Here is a 19,413-nt window from a genome sequence, read left to right on the forward strand (position 1 = left end):
TTCATTCGTTTGTGCATCGTTTGTGCAAGAGGTCTTTGGCAGCCCTGCATAGTCACTTGAAAATGCATCTTTGTCCACTTCGTAGGGGTCAAGTCCCCCAATCAAGGCCAGTTTGGCTGCATACCATTGTCGTGAGATGTCGTCTAATGTATCTATATATTTCTGTTTGCTTGATTTTGCTGACATTGATCTTTATTTTAGGGCGGCACGGTGGTGTAGTGGTTAGCGCTGTCGCCTCACAGCAAGAAGGTCCTGGGTTCGAGCCCCAGGGCCGGCGAGGGCCTTTCTGTGTGGAGTTTGCATGTTCTCCCCGTGTCCGCGTGGGTTTCCTCCGGGTGCTCCGGTTTCCCCCACAGTCCAAAGACATGCAGGTTAGGTTAACTGGTGACTCTAAATTGACCGTAGGTGTGAATGGTTGTCTGTGTCTATGTGTCAGCCCTGTGATGACCTGGCGACTTGTCCAGGGTGTACCCCGCCTTTCGCCCGTAGTCAGCTGGGATAGGCTCCAGCTTGCCTGCGACCCTGTAGAAGGATAAAGCGGCTAGAGATAATGAGATGAGATGAGATCTTTATTTTAGAAAACTGATTATATAACTTCATAAATTCGTCCGGGATAACGTAGCCGGTAGTGGCAATGGTCCGTTTTGTTTGCCCCCCAAGATGGCAGCTGGGGGACGTTCCCCGGAATGCCGTGACGTCAGTGAAAACTATCTATAGAAACAGCTCATTCGTAGGAATGAATACGTAACTGTTTATATGGTGAAGTTTTCGGTAAGACGTTTATTTAACATTTATGGAAGGAGTCTCCAGTGTCGACACACTTTGCAGTTTCTCGGTAACATGACGACAAACTGCGGTTTGTTTGTTTTTTTTGTCTTAACTTCATTCATCTCATTATCTCTAGCCGCTTTATCCTTCTACAGGGTCGCAGGCAAGCTGGAGCCTATCCCAGCTGACTACGGGCGAAAGGCGGGGTACACCCTGGACAAGTCGCCAGGTCATCACAGGGCTGACACATAGACACAGACAACCATTCACACCTTCGGTCAATTTAGACTGTGGGGGAAACCGGAGCACCCGGAGGTTTCACACAGGGAGAACATGCAAACTCTGCATAGAAAGGCCCTCGTCGGCCACTGGGCTCGAACCCGGACCTTCTTGCTGTGAGGCGACAGCGCTAACCACTACACCACCTGCCTTAACTTCAAGAGATAGAAATAAAGGGACTGGTGAGAGAATTTCCGTTGATAGCTGCTATAATGTAAGTGAGAACATGAGCTAACTTGTTTCATAGACTTTCTTATAGCTATAATAAACATAGCTATATGTCGAGAAAATGTAAAACTGTGTGGTCTAAGAGGAATGAATGAATAAATTATTCAGGACATGCTATCGTAGGACAGTAATCAACTTCATATCGAGCTACATTACACATCCTGTGGTCTTGTATTCCTTACATTTTGTATAATTTATTAAAATATTTATGTCACCTTCATATTTTCTTCTCTACACTGGAATGTTTTCTAGGAATGTTATAACTTGCTTTATTACTCTCGTAAAAGCTGTAAATTTAGTTTATGGGTCTCTAAACTATAAGTAGAGTGTTCTACAAACACACTAAAAATTTAAAGAAACATATTAAACGACGTTAAATTGATATTTGATGTTTTTACACATTAATGTTTTGACCTGTTGCCTCAGCAAAGCGGTTCCCGCTTTCAGCCAATCACGTGTCCGTGCTGCGCTCTTCGCAATGAATATTCATGAGCTTCCTGTTACCCCGGAACAAGCTCCTTGACGTGTTGTGATACGTCATCTGTAATGGCTGCTTCCTGATGACGCCTGCTGGGCTAGTGTTGGAGATTTTAGTCCGATAAAATGGTATGTAATATGTTTCTGACGGAAATACGTCACTGTTTATAAATATTTAATGCGCATGCTTGGATAGAATAACGTTTGTCTGGTTACTTTTGAGATTAACGCTATTACATGAGCTGAATCACAAATGGCTCGGTTCTTCCTACAGAAGTGCACTGTACACAGTTTAAAGTTAACCGCGTGTGCACACTATGTAGGGAGGGTTATGCTCCCTTTAGAGCGGTTTGAGAGCCTCCTTCGTTGCTGGAGTAAATGCTTTATTTTACCAGCTATCACAATTGTATTTATGTCTCTTTTTTTTTGTATTTTATCAGGTGCTGACAGAAAATAAGTTTATTTTTCGACTAAAGGGTGTTTTGGAGTTTTCCTGCCAGCTTGACAGCTCCACTGGTAAAGTTGCCTTGGCTAAACTATAGAGGCTTGGTGATATAACGGTACAACGGTATACCGGGATAAATGAATCTAATCTCATCTAATGATACCGTTAAAGACAATCTCTGCAAAATTGTGTTGTTTGGTAATATTCTGCATGATCAATCAGTATTAGGATCATTTTTAAAACCTTAAAATGCAAGATCTGCTAAACATGCAGTTGCAGTCAGAAGTTTACATACACAGGCGCATCTCCCATAACCCGGGACGGAACAGTACCATCACGTATTTTAATGTGCGGTCATTCCACGTCAATTCAACCGGGGCCCGCGCACTTAGGTCTCAAAAAATTCTGAAAAAAATCACCAGATGTACCCATGTTACCTAGGAGAAACACTGTAAATTTATTTGAATGTAAGATGTAAACTTTCCATGTTACAGCCAGTTTTACTGGGGGAGGGGGGGTCAATTTTGTTCAGACTTTTTTTTTTGTCAAAGTTCACAAGTCCATAGCTCAAGAACTAAACCATGTAGGAGGCTCAAATTTTGCATGCTGGTACATAAATAGGAATAGTATGTAGCAAAACTGTCATTTTGGGTCTGGATGATCCTGCATGGTCATAGCACTCCCTCAAAGATGATCAAAATTTTATTGGAGTGTTTGGCTGTGCTCTGTTTAGGCCTTCAGAAGACATATTTTTACCCAACATAGGCTCTTGATTTTTTTCCCTTATTGAGATAAGTAGAAACACTCAAAAAAAGCAATAAACAGAAAGGAAACTCTATCAGTGTTTGAACAGAAGACCTCACAAGTCTGACAAATCATTTTGGATGTCATTTTCAGAGCACCGTGACACCTTGTGGGAATGTGCGCAGATTTAAAAAAATTTTTCTTCTTTATTCTCAATGATCCCTCCTTTTTAAAAACACCAATTTGGCTTGTCTTACTCGAATCTCTCTCTTTTTTTTTTTTCCACCCTGAACATGGGCAAAATGCACCATTTGAGAGCAATATGTTTTCTGTAACATTAATGTAAAGAGTAAATAACCAAAGGCCAATTTTGCCCTGACATGATCACCTGAGAGTGCCTGTGCAGGGGTGGAGGGATCCTTTTCAATTTCAATGATTCAGTGATTTTAGGGGCACCTGTGGTTACTCTCAATATTGAGAGTAAAATCACTGAATCATCTTTTACCCCTTTTCCACCAGATCAGTTCCAGGGCTGGTTTGGGGCTGGTGCTGGTTCACAACTCGTTCAACTTGTGAGCCAGCTGAGAGCTTTTCCATAGCTTGCGGTGCTAAGCGGAGCCACGTCATTACGTCGCTGTATACGTCATTACGTCGCTGTATACGTCAGTTACGTCGCTACGTTTGCATAAACCTTGGCGCAAATATCGAAGCAAAAACAACGCGGAAGAAGCAGCAGCAACAACAACAACAATAATAATAATAATGGATGACTTCGCGTTTGTACAACTGCTGCTTCTCGCCGTTTAAAAATGGCGATCTTTTGCGGTCTTATTGTTGTTGGTCTTAACAACTCTGCCCCCCCTGCTGACGTAAGCGGTTCTTTCCTCTGGCCCAGCAGAGAGTTGGTGCTAGCCTGGAACCGGTTTTTCTGGCCCCAGAGCCAGTTCTTTGTCAGTGGAAACAGAAAACCCGGTTCCAAACTAGGCACTGGCCCCGAACCAGCCCTGGAACTGCTTTGGTGGAAAAGGGGCATTTGAGGGAGTGCTATGACCATGCAGGATCATCCAGACCCAAAATGACAGTTTTGCTACATACTATTTCTGTACCAGCATGCAAAATTTGAGCCTCCTACATGGTTTAGTTCTTGAGCTATGGGCTTGTGAACTTTGACAAAAAAAAAAAAAAAGCGTCTGAACAAAATTGACACCCCCCTCCCCCAGTAAAACTGGCTGTAACATGGAAAGTATACATCTTGCATTCAAATAAATTTACAGTGTTTCTCCTAGGTAACATGGGTACATCTGGTGATTTTTTTTTTTTTTTCTTCAGAATTTTTTTGAGACCTAAGTGTGTGGGCCCCGGTTGAATTGACATGGAATGACCTTGTGGTGTCACGTCATCTCATCTCATTATCTGTAGCCGCTTTATCCTGTTCTACAGCGTTGCAGGCAAACTGGAGCCTATCCCGGCTGACTATGGGCGAAAGGCGGGGTACACCCTGGACAAGTCGCCAGGTCATCACAGGGCTGACACATATACCCCTTTTCCACCAAATCAGTTCCAGGGCTGGTTTGGAGCCAGTTCTGGTTCACAACTCGTTCAACTTGCGAGCCAGCTGAGAACCAGTTTGCTTTTCCATAGCTCGCGGTGCTAAGCGGAGCCACATCATTACGTCGCTGTATACGTCAGTTACGTCACTACGTTTGCATAAACCTTGGCGCGAATATCAAAGCAAAAACAACACGGAAGAAGCAGCAGCGGCAACAACAATAATGGATGACTTCGCGTTTGTACAGCTGCTGCTTCTCGTCGCTTAAAAATGGTGATCTTTCGCGGTCTTGTTATTGTTGTTGGTCTTAACAACTCCGCCCCCCAGCTGACGTAAGTGGTTCTTTCCTCTGGCCCAGCAGAGAGTTGGTGCTAGCCTGGAACCGGTTTTTCTGGCCCCAGAGCCAGTTCTTTGTCAGTGGAAACAGAAAACCCGGTTCCAAACTAAGCACTGGCCCCGAACCAGCCCTGGAACTGCTTTGGTGGAAAAGGGGCAATAGACACGGACAACCATTCACACCTACGGTCAATTTAGAGTCACCAGTTAACCTAACCTGTATGTCTTTGGACTGTGGAGGAAACTGGAGCACCCGGAGGAAACCCACGCAGACACGGGGAGAACATGCAAACTCCGCACAGAAGGGCCCTCGCCGGCCACGGGGCTCGAACCCAGGACCTTCTTGCTGTGAGGCGACAGCGCTAACCACTACACCACCGTGCCGCCCGTGGCGTCACGTATTTTCTTATATTTGTTTTCCAGGTTTTTATATGCTGTTCTGTCCCGCAATACCATTTTTGTGACATTTATTTACATAATGTATAATCTTACCTTTTTTGTTCCAGTTTCACAGAGACATCCGTCACGTCCACCATTTTATTAATCGGTACTTACATTAGTCATCCTGCCTTTATAGATGAACCCGTCCCGTCATGTATGATAAATAAAGTTAGAAGAAAAACAAAATATGTTGTTTAGTTGTTGTATTGTCAAAACATATAACTTAACTGCTATTTATTCATCTATTTTACAATTTCTTGCCTCTTCCCCTGCCTCTGCCTTTTCATTTCTTCAGCTGACATTGTATACATTTCAAGTTCTTATCTTTTTTTTACCTGTGCTTCTGTTTTATGACCCACGTTTTCACAATCAGTGTGAAACCACATTTTACTCGAGATGGCGCTCGTTCCGCCACACGGGATTTCTTTGTGACGTCACACCAAGGTATATTCCATAATTGACGTTCCGGGCTTTTAGATCAATTTCGATTGAAAATATCATGAATAGAACGTTAATACAATGTGACTGGATACAATAATACTGGATAATCAAAGAATACATGACAGTGATACGTGTGAGTACAAGATGAAATCCTGAATATTTAGAAAGCGTAACATTATTGTAATGTACTGTCCCGTTCCGGTTCATACCGTACTTTCCATACCGGGTTATGGGAGACACCTACACAGGCATGAACGTCATCATGGACATGAATGTCATGGCAATATTAGGCTTTCAATTATTTCTTTGAAGTGATCTTTTTCTGTTGCAGAATGATTTTACAGCACACATCTTGAATTAAAAAAAATTGGTGCACAAGTTTTAATTTATTTTGGGTTTTCTGAAATCAACACAGGATCAAAATTATACATACAACCATTTAGATAATTAATTCTGTGGTGCTGAAAGTTCCAAAATGTCTTAACTTGCTGAGGCCTCTTAACTTCCTGTTAGTGATGATGACTGACAGCTGGTAGCTTCTCTATGCACAACGTAAAAAGTATTTGTTTGACACTCATTGGATTGACCAACAAACAGTACAGTGGGAAAGTCCAAGGAGCTCGGTGCAGATCTGAGAAAGACGATCACTGATCTAAACACTTGGGAATGTCTCTTGGAGCCATTTCTAAATGACCAGAGATTCCAAGACTATCAATTCAAACAACTGTACGTACGCAAATACAAGTTATTGGGAGGTGAAGCCATATTGCTGGAAGAAGATACAAACTGTCCCCCTAAGCCAAGAGGAAATTGGTTCAGATGCTCAGGAACCACCAAGGCACAGGCCTGCCATGAACAGGAAGCTGCCAGAACACTGTCTACAGTCAAGTGAGTTTTACATCACTTTAGACTGAGAGACCGCTGTCAAAGAAAGAAGCTCCTACTCCAAAATTAACACCTTAAAGTTTAACTAACTTTGCCGCTGACCACAAGATCGAGTTGTTTGGCCACCATAACCAGAGGTATAGAGGAACACTGTACCAAATGGAAAGCATGGTGGTGGTAGCATCATACTGTGGGGCAGTTTTTTTTTTTTCCTGCCAGGGGAACTGGTAGCCTGGGAAATCCCATGCTGCTTTGCACAATCGTTCTGATCTGAAAAGACAGCATGGAAACTATGGTCTAAAGGCTCGCCTGAGTTAGGGAGCCAATCAGAGAGTGGGGAGGGGTGGAAAGACGGTGACGCGTACTACTCGACAAACGGAAGCTTGTAGTTTATTTGGGACTGTTTACGGATCACATTTAACATGGCGGCGAGCGATACGAACCAAACTTTCGATCAAGCTTTGTCTTGCACAAACGGCAGTAATCGTTCGGTGCCATTGTTTTCCTATTTTTGTTTTGCCTTCTCTTTCTCTTTCCTTCTCTTCTTCGCCTCTTCGTCGCTCTAACTACGTCACCGGGTACAACTGCCATGATTGGCCATGGGCTACGTATACGCCAAATGATAGACCTTCGCAACGTCCAATAAACGGCCGTTGACAATCGTAAACCACACCTCCCCTACGAGAAATTCAATAGGCGGATTCCAGACCATATTTCACTTGTGATATGGTCTGGTGTTAACCAGACTAGGGAACTGGTGCATTGGATGGAATAATGAAGAAGAAGAAGGACTGCCTCAGAATCTTCAGCATAATCTCAAACCATCAGAAACTTGGACACGGTTGGGTGTTTCAACAGGACAGTAACCCCAAACACACATCAGAGCTGGTTGTGGAGGATAAGGTAGGCTAACATTAAGCTTAAAATAAGTCCTGACCTCGACTCTATTGAAAATGTGTGGACTGTGCTTAAAAGTTGGGTCGGTGCCAGGGGAAACCCACATTTAATTTCTAACCAGAATTCTACCAGAAGCTTATTGATGGCTACCAAAAGCGTCTGGTCAAGGTAAAGGGACATGCAATCAAATGTTAGGTGTGCTGTATGTGTATTTTTGAATTTGTATGTATAACGTTGCTTGTAGAAATCCCAAAATAAATGAGGACTTTTGCACCAAATTCTTGTTCGTTATATCATGTACATATCGCTGTTTCATTTCTTTAGAAGCCTACGGACAGAGCTCCATCTCTCAAGCCTTCCAGGTTCTCCGCTCCAGAATATCATCAGAGAGTCTTGTGTTTATGGTGTGCAAAAGCCCCATCCTGCTGTGGCCTAATAAAGCTTTCCACTCCACATTGGAGAGTCTGAGTGAGGAAACACCGTGCAGAGATGTCCAGCAGCACATAGAGTGAGTCCACATGGATTTATATGTAGTTTTACTTGGTGGTAAAGTCAGGTGATGAGTTTGTGAAGTTGTCGATTAACATTGTCGCATCTTGTTTGACAGGCTGGAAGATGGGCAGAACAGGAAGTCCTCAAAAAGAAGGGATAAAAAAGATGCCAGTCCCGTGAGTCCACATTTCAGTCACTTGCTCTGCTCCAATATCTCCTGGTTCACAGAACACTACCTCCTCCAGAACAGGAACTAAAAAAAGTTCTTGGCTTCTCCTGTCCAGGGCTTTGAACCGGTTCAAGGAACAAAAAACGGGAACTTTTTCTATTTCACATGGAACAGAAACGAAACCAGAAACTTTATTATTTTTTATGTTCCGGAACAGAAACGCTTATTAAAAATAATGGTAACCGGTTAATACCGGTTTTTATTTCGTTCCTCAAAGTTTCCGTAGCCTACAAATAAAAAAGTCATTCTTCTCCTGCGCAAGTTTCTATGACCCGCTGGGGTTCACTTCCTGTGTGACGTTCGCTGACTGAATGGAGAGAGCGGGAGGGTGGACTACTATCATGTCTCCACATCTTAAATAAGAGGTAAATATTGCAGTCTATTGTTATTCAAAAACGTCAATTTCAAACACGATATCAATATATTTGTCCACGTTAATGAGAGGCTCGCGAACATTAAATGACGTTAACCTCTGTTAGCCTATCAATGCATAGGGCCTAACTAGCCTTTGGTAACACACTAAACTAATTATCTTTCATTTTTGGCACTTTTTCTGTTTGTGTAGATGGGAAGACATACTGAGAATCCAAATCACCAACATTTGAAATAATAATTGTTTTGAATTATTTCTTGTCTTATTTAATGAAGGTTATAATAGAATTAGCCTACATTTGGCTTAAGCTGGATGAGACAGAGACATAATTTTATAGCCATTTGTTAAACAGCTGACAGGGAACGTAATTAACCGTTCCGGGAACGAAATTTTTTTGTTCTAACCGGTTCGGGAACGTCTATTTAATGGTGGAACCCAAAACCGGAAACGTTAAAATTCCGTTTCTGTTCGGAACGAACCAATAGGAAAAAAATTCTGGTTCAAAGCCCTGCTCCTGTCAAGCCTGAAGTTCACACGTTTCCACCGCAGGAACCTTTTCCTGAACTCGGAAGTAAGGGAAACATTCCTCCCTGTTGGTTTCTGTGTGTTTTTAGATCGTGGTGAATCTGAAGCTGTTGATGGAGGTCTCGGAGTCGGAGAACAGTGTTGCACTGAGTCTGTGTAGAATAACGAAGAAGCAGCGATGTGTGATGATGCCTCTCTGCATGGACTGTGTGATCAACGCAGGCGGCAACGACACTCTCGGCTCGTGAGTGGAAAGGATGTTTTTATAAACAGTTTTGTATTAATAATGTCAACGACATACAGATCTCTCCAACAATCCAATCCTGAAGGTGCAAATGTGAAAACTGGAACAGTGGGCATTTTGTTCTGATCCTGATACTGCATTTCTGTCTGTCCTGCAGTGTGTGTTCTGGCCTGGTGGCGGCGCTGCACGCTCAGCTCTCAGACATGGAGCAAACGGTGCTGAAATACAGGAAGGACAAAACTCTGCCTGTACCTCAGCCTTTTCACTTTCAGCTGCCTGCATCTGACAGCCTGGTTACTGTTGTTTATCCTGCAGGGTTAACGGACGATCAGCTGCTGCCTGTCAGAGAGGTAACACACACACACATCTCATCTGATCTCATCTATAATGTGAGATTATATAAAATGTCTACAGTCTTTTTTTTTTTGCCTCATTTTTGTTAAGGGTAGGTCATTTTTTCGTTACTTTTGCCAACATAATGTACTATAATATGATAATAGGATGCGTATAAACCATTCTCTTAAACACAGGAGCTGCACAGGAAGCACAACTTACTCAGTGACCGGCCGTATTTCCGCCGTGCCAACGCGCTCCACTTCCCAGGCGAGCTCTATAAAGATGGCTACCTGCGCAACCCACACACACACCTCACTGCCCCCAGTATAGAGGATGCCAAGGTGACGTCACACCCATAAAGTTAAATATTACAACATTAATTCACTTACCGGAGATGGAACTATTCTCCACAAAAATACCCCCCCCCCCCCCCCCCCCCCCATAAGTTCTCTCCATTTTTGCCTTCCAGCTGTACATGGTGCATGGTGTGTACAGTTATCATCACTACATGCAGGACCGGGTGGATGATAACGGGTGGGGCTGTGCGTACCGCTCACTGCAGACCATCTGCTCCTGGTTCCAGCAGCAGGGCTATACCGAGAGAACCGTCCCCACGCACAGGCAGATACAACAGGTACGCACATGTCATTAGAGGCGCACTCCGTCTTTGCGTATTTTTGATTTCCTCGGTGAATTAAACCTGGTCAGTGCAGTGTGTATTTGGTGTTGATAGTTTTATGGTGTGTATTCAGGCTCTGGTGGACGTGGGCGATAAGGAACCATCCTTTGTGGGTTCTTGTCAGTGGATTGGCTCCATCGAGGTGCAGGCTGTGCTCAGCCAGCTGCTGGGAGTCGACTCAAAGATCCTGTTCGTCAGGTACATCACCTGCATGTGTGTTTTTAGTTACACCTCCATATTGGGCACTTTGTAGGCATATAGTTACTGACTGTTGCACATTGCTATCCCAATGAAGGACGTCCCTAGTAAACTAGGGCAGAGCCAACGTTAAATATAATCAGCCAATCACAAAAATGATCAGATGACATCATGAGAATAGTGTATCTAGACTAACCAGACCCCTAGGTTTAATAAAACTGATTTAATTCATGAACGATTGATTTGAGCGATTTCTTCTTTTGATGTAGTCATGGATCTGAGCTGGCTTCCAAAGGCCGAGAGCTGGCCAGTCACTTCCAGACCGAGGGCACACCCGTCATGATCGGTGAGTCAAGCGTCTCTTCATTCTGCTTATTAATGCTAATTATTTAACGATTCACTTAAAGGAGATATGCAGAACCTTTGTTTTTTAGTGCTGTCAAACGATTAAAATATTTAATCGCGATAAATGTCGCGACTGTCATAGTTAACTCGCGATTAATCGCAATTTAATCGCACATTTTTGTCACATGAAAAACCATCGTAATTCTCTTATCAGCATAAAGTGAATGGGCTTGCTTTGTACCAATGTTTTCTTTTACTGCAAAGCATAACATGTCTTAACACAGCCACTGCAAAGTGAAACCTAAACCGAGCACCGGGGCTAGCAAAAGAACCATGAGTGAAGTGATCTACTTGAGTTAGTCTACAACTCTATTCAGAAAGACAGGTTACACAGTGACGGTAGGCTTGACATGCTTGATTATAATATAAAGTACACTATTATATTAAGTTTAAGTTGTTCGTTGATAAATATTGCATTGAATCTGATCTTTACTGTTTCAGCTCACTTAACACATTTTGTACTTTTACACTTTCTGCCTGTTGATGCGTCGCGCTGTCCAATCAGAGGCGGCCAAATTTGCATATTACAGGAAGGATTTCTGGGATAGCATTGAGTTTACAGTTCAGAGGGATCTGGCTTCTTAAAACTGAATAAATATTTAAAAAGAGCCAAATGAGCCAGTCTTTTGAACGGCTCTTTTCAAAGAACGGATCACAAAGATGCGGATCCCATCAAAGAGCCATAAATCCCATCTCTACTAGCGCGCCCTGCCCGCGCTGGTTCTTTGGGGGAGGAGGGCAGAGGACTCTGGCTGTGCGGGGCATTACAGTCTAGCTGCTATCGTTTTTCTAAGCAAAGTCTCTGTTCCAAGTTCCTGGCAGTTTCAAAAGCTTGTGAAAAACCTGCATCATGTCACAGAGCGTTAATCTCGCGATAAAAAAATTATCGCCGTTAAAATTGAGTCAAGTTAATGCGTTAATAACACGACATTTTTGACAGCACTATTATTTTTAAATACATTTCTGAGTGGATAGTATCTCCATGCTTGATTCTTGTATGCTGCATAAATGGGAATAAAAAATATATATATTTTTGAGAGTTAAAATCGACCGCAAAGTTGGCATTCGAGCTGCCCCGCTGAGCCAGCCAGCCCTGAGTGCGTGACGTCACAGCAGGAACCGGTTTTAAGGTCGAGGCCTTTTACAGCTATAGACCAAAGTCATATAAATACAAATTTATGGTGAAAGTAAGAAATACCGTTACCGACTTGCTCAACTAAGGCTGATTTGACTTCATTGATTGTGGGTTGACTTTCATTAAAGCAGGATAGGTGTTATAACTTAAGCAACATACATGTACATGCATGCATTTTCACTGATAAAACGTAAAAGGCTAATTAAATAATCAGATGAACTGAGACAATCACATTCTGAAGCAAATTAAATAATCTTATACCGGTAACTTAAATACACAATACAAGTTACATGTATTAATCTAAATGCAGGTAAACATGTTTTGTATCCAAATGAGAGTCGGAGTTTACCCGTCTGTGTTCTCGCTTCTTGAAGGCTGATCTTGTGGCCGATTGTTTTGAAACAATCTGACTTTCAGTTCTTCGTTCAGTTCTCCATTCATTCGCTTCTTCCACGTAAGGGTGAGATATTGCTGCTGAGCCAAGCATATCCAGCAGAGATCCATTTTCTCCACACTGAGTACTCCGCCATTACTGCTCGGCTCAGGCAATTACTAAAACCTGGGAGGGGACGTCACCGGTTTTAGCAACAACCACAGGGAGGTCGCTGCCCGAGCGATAATACGTCCCGTCCCGTCCTGTTCTGTCCCAGGTTTTAGCAACAACCCTCGGCTCACACTCTGGGCGAACTGGTGCAACTGAACTTACTTTCTTTTTCTTGTAGTTTTCCTTTCCTTTAATTGTTGGTACTGCACCCTCTTTCAATACTGGCTTATTGCGAACGCTCCTCAACAGATCCGAGGTCTTGTACGAGTCTTCAGTAAAATGTGCAGAGCAGTGGAGAGACCACTTCATAGGTGCCCAATGTGCCCGTGAACTTCTCGCAAAACGCATCCAAATCTTTGCAGTTTGAACATTCTTGGGCCATAAATGCAATGTAAATCCACCTTCTGTTGTGTTGCTGCACCGACCAGCAACACATCTACGTGGCATGGCGATAAATTAGCTCAAAATGGGAGCTCGAAGTTGCAGTCAGCTCTGTGCTTTAGTATAGCGGAAATGGCGATGAGACCGATAGACTTCCTGCTGTGACGTCACAGATGTCAAGGTCATTCAGTCAGACCGCTACCTATATGAATAATTTTAATCATAAAAATCATGATATTAGATTTATTGTTAATGCTTAAAACTATTCCTGTGCCATTCTTGAGGTCTCAAGGCATTTATAAACAAAAAGTGAGGCCATGGCTCTGCATATCTCCTTTAAGTTTCACATTAGCAACCGACAAGTCTCTCATCTTGCTTGCAGGGGCGCTGGTGAGCATTGGTTGTCCAGTGGCTTGGCAGATTATCAAGGCGAGCTAACTATAGATACTCACCAGAAACACTAATGATCTCTGCTTCTTCCTTCCAAGCTTTATTTTTTACCTCACCCGGGACGGAGTCCACCAGGGGGTGAGGTATCGTTTTTGGTCGAGTTTCTTTGCTTGTTTCTTTTTTTTTGTTTGTTTTTTTTTATTAACAATGTTACGGGAAAACGGCTGGATCAATCTTCATGAAACTTTCAGGATAGACGGGCATTGATCTCAAATAGAGCCTCCAACATTTTGAGGGTCATCTGGTCAAGGTCTTTTTTTGTTGTGTCTACTGCCTCATATAGAGGTGCTAGCCACTACGTCATCGTGCTGTAAGAATGCAAGAGTGTAACAGTTGCACGTTGCGTATGCTCATACAGGTGTTCTGATTAAAATGGCCGGTGAGTGCATACAATTTGGTTCACCATTCGAAATAAATGGACTAGATTAAAGAAATCGCTTTCAGACATGTTTATGCTCATTACAAAGGGAAAGTGTGTTCCACTGAGCTCTAGCGCCGAGCCGTTTCCGGGAAATAAGAGTTTGGGTCATGGCGACAGTGTGTGCATGTCAGCCTCGGTTCGGAGGTTTCAGTTTCAAAAACTGTAAGAGTAGAATAATATAAAGTACAGACACTTGGTATATTTGACTTTTATATATGCGCTATATTTACTGTATGGACATGGGATCAGAAAACAGTTTTATTTATAAGCAGTAGCCACATGGACCCATAGGGAACCTTTTGTTTTTTTCCTTTTAGCGACATCTTCCTTCATATTCATAAGTGCTACCAGGCGAGGTTTGTTTTGCCTGGCAGCACTTGTCTTCTAATGTTTCTTGACACATTTACAGAGGGGTTGTATGAGACAGGATAAGGCACAAGATCAGCAGTAAATGGGAAGCAACTGAAGGGAGGAGCTCAAGTTGTGAGTGGGGAACTGAAGAAACATCAGATCACGCCCACTATAGAATTAGTCTGAGGAATCATTCGAACTGATTGTTTGGATTTGATGCTTTACAGCAGGGGTCGGCAACCTTTTTGCCATGTAGTGCCAATTAGAAATTTTCTTGTTAGTTAGTGTGCCATTCAAACAGGTGTTGTTAACTATGTGTAATTAGACACCACACATTTTAGACGGATATGGATATTTAATGCATTGAGCAAATGTAAAACACCATTGCACTTGTTGTATGCCATTAACCTCACACACTTTAACCCACTTTATGCCAGTTGTTTGCTGCACCTTTACATTTTCTGCCATTTCACCAATTCGTCGCTCAACAGTTCTGGCTGATACGGGCATGTCTTTTATTCTTGATTTTATTGTCTCTTTATTTGGCAGCCCCTCAAAAAGACTATCCGAGCCGGAGAGAAAGGCCTCCTTAATGTATTCACCGTCTGTGAATGGCTTTCCATGTTAGCTATGCAGTGAGAAATTATATAGCTAGCTTCAGTGGCATTGTTTTTAGCTGAGGCAAAGACTTTTTAAAGTGTGGGCTTGCTTCCCATATCTGCACACTGCGCGTGAGATTGATTGATTCATCCCTATCTGCCTGATCTTTGAAAGTCTTTCCGTGCTTTGCCTCGAAATGACGTTTAACACTGGATGCTCGAAACAACAGTTTCAAAACACAACGTGCACACAGCACGGTCCCTCTGAGAAACGAATCCATATTCTTTGGTCCACGAGGAGAGGAAAGCCCGAACTGTCGGCTTGTTTGCCATCTTAGCGCAACTGCTGCATCAAGTGGGCCCATCTCGTGAGAAATATGGGGAGGGGGCGCTATGTTGTTGTGTAGTCATGCTAAAAGAGCATGCAACAGCCAATGACAGTTCAAGATGACGTTTGAACATTTTTAATGTGTTGAATAATTAGGTTTGTGTATCATCATCAGTGTGCCACTGGAAATTCCTCGGCGTGCCAGTTGTGGCACGCGTGCCTAGGGTTGCCGACCCCTGCTTTACAGCATTAATATCTAATTTGCATAGAATTGGGAAAATCACTTAGTGTGAACTTGAATTCAACACTGAAGCTGCTTTGAATTACGTCTAACTTAACTGAAGTTAGTAGCTGACACCATCTGCACCGGAATCCAGCAGAGGAAACATCAGCTTCCATCAAGGCACAACATTACCTTCGTTAGGGCAGGGGAGAAAACTCAGGCGACACACAAGATCTCGACTGGGCAACTAAGCACAGCCCATGACTGGCAGTTGAAAGTGGACCTTGGGAGGCAGCTGAAGCTCCCAGAGCGCATTGCAAGGATGTTACTCAGGCCAGACTTGGTCTTAACATCTGAGTCCACTAAGCAAGTAGTGCTGCTGGAGCTTACAGTCCCCTGGGAAGACCGGATAGAGGAGGCCCACGAACGCAAGAAGGCCAAATACCTGGAGCTGGTAGAGGCCTGCAGAGAGAGTGGCTGGAGGGCCCGCTGTGAGCCAATCGAGGTGGGCTGCAGGGGTTTTCTAGGGCAGTCTGTGCACTGGGCATTCAGGCTCCTTGGCACCAGAGGGTTGCTAGAAAGAAGAGCCACCAGAAACATCAGTGAGGTTGCCGAAAAAGCATCAAGGTGGCTGTGGATCAAGAGGGGAGATGCATGGAGTAGCGCACTGCTTGGACACAAACTGGGGACTGATCATCCCCATTTGGGTCACCCAGTTGAGGGTGTCTGATGACGTAAGACCCGAAACACCCAATGACCCTGGGTTCATCACTGACGATGTGTCTAAGCCGCACCGTCAAGGTGTTTCATGGAACTATTAACACTTACTTGACTCCTTCGGACACAAGGAAAAATGCTATGGAACTTCATGTGTACAATTGTACACATGCTGGAAGGGGATAATTATTCATACATTTCAATACATTCAGACATTTTTCAGATTTTTTTTTTCTTACCAGGAGGGGGCGTCTTGGCACACACCATCCTTGGCGTGGCCTGGAGTGAGACCAGTGGTCAGATCCGCTTCCTCATTCTGGACCCACACTACACAGGAGGGGAGGACCTCCAGACCGTCACTGATAAGGTACGACTGAAAACATGACCAGCCAATCAGCACGCTGCGTCTGGTTACGTACAGGCGTTGTTGGGTTGTGATTCTGGTTAGCTCTGATTTTTAAGCTAAGAAATCATGAGGCGGTATCAGGTTCAAAGTGACGCATTCTAGTTGATTTGATTAAATTCACTTGCATTTTAATCAGTGTTATTGGTTGGAGGACATTGTTACTTTTGCCTGTTTTTGTTTAGAGTAGATCATTTTTTTTTTCCTATTCTCATCTTATTATTGTTTGAAGGCCGATTTTGGTTATCTGACTTTTTTATTCTTTTCTATTTTTACAAGTCTTTTGGCTTGCTTTTTTTATTTAGAATAGGTGGTTTTGTTGACTTTTGCCTTGTTTTTTGTTTGTAGTTGGTCCTTTGTATTGTCGTCTTCTAGTTTAATCATCTTGTCTGCCATTTTTGTTAAAACCGGTTCATTGTCATTTATTTTGAATACTTTCTGTTGCTTTGGGTGCTTTTTTTTTTTTTAATGGCCCTTTCTCCAGTTACCTATGTAACTTCAACACGTCAACTTACTCTGTTTTAATCAAACTGTCTTTTATCAAATGTACTTTCATTTTAATCAGCCACATTTTTACTCCATTTGCTCGGACACCAAAAGATGAGCAAAGACAGAAAATTTAATCTGACATGATCTTCTGCCATGTAAAGTCTGTCAGTTTGGAAAAAAAAAAGCGCCCCACATCCTGTAATCGCACTTCCTTTTCAAAAACTAACCCCTTCAAACCCATGAGAAATTAGCTGTATTTAATTCCTCTGGTAGGTTCACAACTCCGTGATCTGGAAAGGAAACTAACCTTTTTATTAACAAACGAACAGATTTGGAAGATTTGAAAAACTTTGAGCAATTACTTAACTATCATGTCAGTTAAGTCTCTCAGTTCAGGAAGGATTCTGACTGTGTATTCACAAGATAAGAAGCTGCTCGTGAGTGTGTGTGTGTGTGTGTGTGTGTGTGTTTGTGGGGGGGGGGGGTGACCAAAACCTTTCACTGGGTGTCATTCTGCTTGAGCTATGTGTAATTGTGACAAAGATAACATTGAAACCATGCGCTTGTACCAGCAGGCCGGAAGCAGCATCACCTCTGCTTACGGTTTCATTATAACATAACACAACATTGTTTGTTTGTCTTTAAAATGTTCTAATTTTAACTTTAGGTTATGCAAGTAGCATGCACGCACGCACGCACACGCAGATTCGCACTGTTTTAAATGACTTAGGATACAGATTCGAATGCAATTTGCTATTTTTATTTTTTCAGCAGATGATAATTTTTACGAAAAGAAATGTTTCTCTCCCTGTCAGAGACAGTATATTGCACAAATCTATGTGTGTGTGTACAGGGCTGGTGTGGATGGAAGGGACCTGAATTCTGGGATCAGAATGCCTACTACAACCTCTGCCTTCCCCAAACACCGAAAACCATCTGAGAGCCTGAGCCACAAAACCTCCATGCAGCTTTAATCTAACAAACACAATTTTATTCCAGAGACAGAAAAACGCAGCAGATGTCCTCCATTTTGTAAATGGTCCTTTTTTTATTTTCAACTAGTGTTATCTCGCTACAGACAGTCTTCCTGCTCCTCCAGGATACTTTATACTGAACCAGAAAACTCAGTACTGTAACATGTCGGTGTTGACTTTTCCCAAGACTTGCTAGTAATAAATTGATTTGCTGAGAAATTTCTGTGCACACTTTCCTTTGAATCATACCTTTTTACTAAGAAGCTAGTTCATGGTCTTTAATATACAATATATGTGAAACTTGGTTTGAAGTTTATCAAACATTTAAAATATTTTACTTCATCTGTTCACATTTATAAACCACTTCATCCACTGTGTTTCCTTAAAGTAACATCATACACAGTTGTAGTCAGAAGTTTACATACAGTGACATGAATGTCATCTTGGATATGAAGGTCATGGCAATATTTGGGCCTTCGGTAATTTCTTTGAACTGTTCTTTTTCTGTGGCAGAATGATTGTACAGCATACATCTTTAATTAAAAAAACACGAAGTTGGTGCACAAGTTTTAATTTTCTTTGGGTTTTCTGAAATCAACACAGGGTCAAAATTATGCATACAGCACACCTAATATCTGGGTAAAATGTCTCTTCACAAGATTCACCTTGACCAAACATTTTTGTTTACCATGAACAAGCTTCTGGCAGAATTCTGGTTGGATAGTTCACAACTCTTCATGGTAGAATTGATATTGTTCAATTAAATGTTTTTTTTTTTTTTTTTTTCTTGGGATGGACTCGACTTATAAGCATGCTCCATATATTTTCAATAGGATTGAAGTCAGGACTTGTTTTAAGCTTAATGTTAGCCTGCTTTATCCTCCACAACCAGCTCTGATGTGTGTTTGGGTTCATTGTCCTGTTGTAAGTCTCAAGTCGTGTTCAAGTTTCTGATGGTTGATGCTGAAGAATTCTGAGGTAGTCCTCCTTCTTCATTATTCCATCCACTTTGTGCAATGAACCAGTTCCACTGGCAGCAAAACAGCCCCAGAGCATGATGATCCTACCACCACCAGCTGGTACAGTGTCCCTCTGTACATGGTGGTCATTGTGGCCAAACAATTCAATTTTTGTCTCATCTGACCATACAGCTATCCTCCAGAAGGCTTTTTCTTTGTCCATGTGGTCAGCTTCAAACTTTAGTTAAGCTTGAAGGTGTCAATTTTGGAGCAGGGAATTATTTCTTGGGTAGCAGCCTCTTAGTCCATAGTGATATAAAACTCACTGAACTGTAGATAGTGATCCATCAGCTTCCAGTTCATGGCAGGGCTGTGCCATGGTGGTTCCCAGGTTGTTCCTGACCATCCAAACCAATTTCCTTTCAGCTGAGGGTGACAGTTTGGGTTTTCTTGAAGCAAAGTGGTTTG

At 42.6% G+C, this 19,413-nt stretch overlaps 1 protein-coding gene across 2 annotated transcripts; it reads left to right on the top strand.

Annotated features, from left to right (window-relative positions):
* The first annotated feature begins 1,777 nt into the window (after positions 1-1,777).
* ufsp2 (ufm1-specific peptidase 2) lies at positions 1,778-18,205 on the top strand. Of its 2 annotated transcripts, XM_060916727.1 has the most exons (12): positions 1,778-1,881; positions 2,193-2,268; positions 7,815-7,998; positions 8,098-8,158; positions 9,199-9,353; positions 9,511-9,703; positions 9,884-10,030; positions 10,159-10,323; positions 10,442-10,566; positions 10,836-10,912; positions 16,363-16,487; positions 17,866-18,205. In XM_060916727.1, exons 1-12 carry the CDS (start codon positions 1,879-1,881, stop codon positions 17,950-17,952), a joined length of 1,398 nt encoding a protein of 465 aa, XP_060772710.1. In that variant the 5' UTR covers positions 1,778-1,878; the 3' UTR covers positions 17,953-18,205. The 2 variants fall into 2 exon arrangements, with proteins under 2 accessions (XP_060772710.1, XP_060772711.1); XM_060916728.1 differs by lacking the exon at positions 2,193-2,268 and having other exon boundaries at positions 1,785-1,881.
* The last annotated feature ends 1,208 nt before the right edge of the window (positions 18,206-19,413 follow it).

This window comes from Neoarius graeffei, chromosome 3 (assembly GCF_027579695.1).
Source record: "Neoarius graeffei isolate fNeoGra1 chromosome 3, fNeoGra1.pri, whole genome shotgun sequence".
In the NCBI taxonomy this organism is placed as follows: domain Eukaryota; kingdom Metazoa; phylum Chordata; class Actinopteri; order Siluriformes; family Ariidae; genus Neoarius; species Neoarius graeffei.

Coding starts and splice junctions, on each gene's coding strand:
- ufsp2 (XM_060916727.1), top strand. Junction 9,704..9,883: donor AGCTGCTGCCTGTCAGAGAG/GTAACACACACA, acceptor TCTTAAACACAG/GAGCTGCACAGGAAGCACAA. Junction 10,567..10,835: donor TCAAAGATCCTGTTCGTCAG/GTACATCACCTG, acceptor CTTTTGATGTAG/TCATGGATCTGAGCTGGCTT.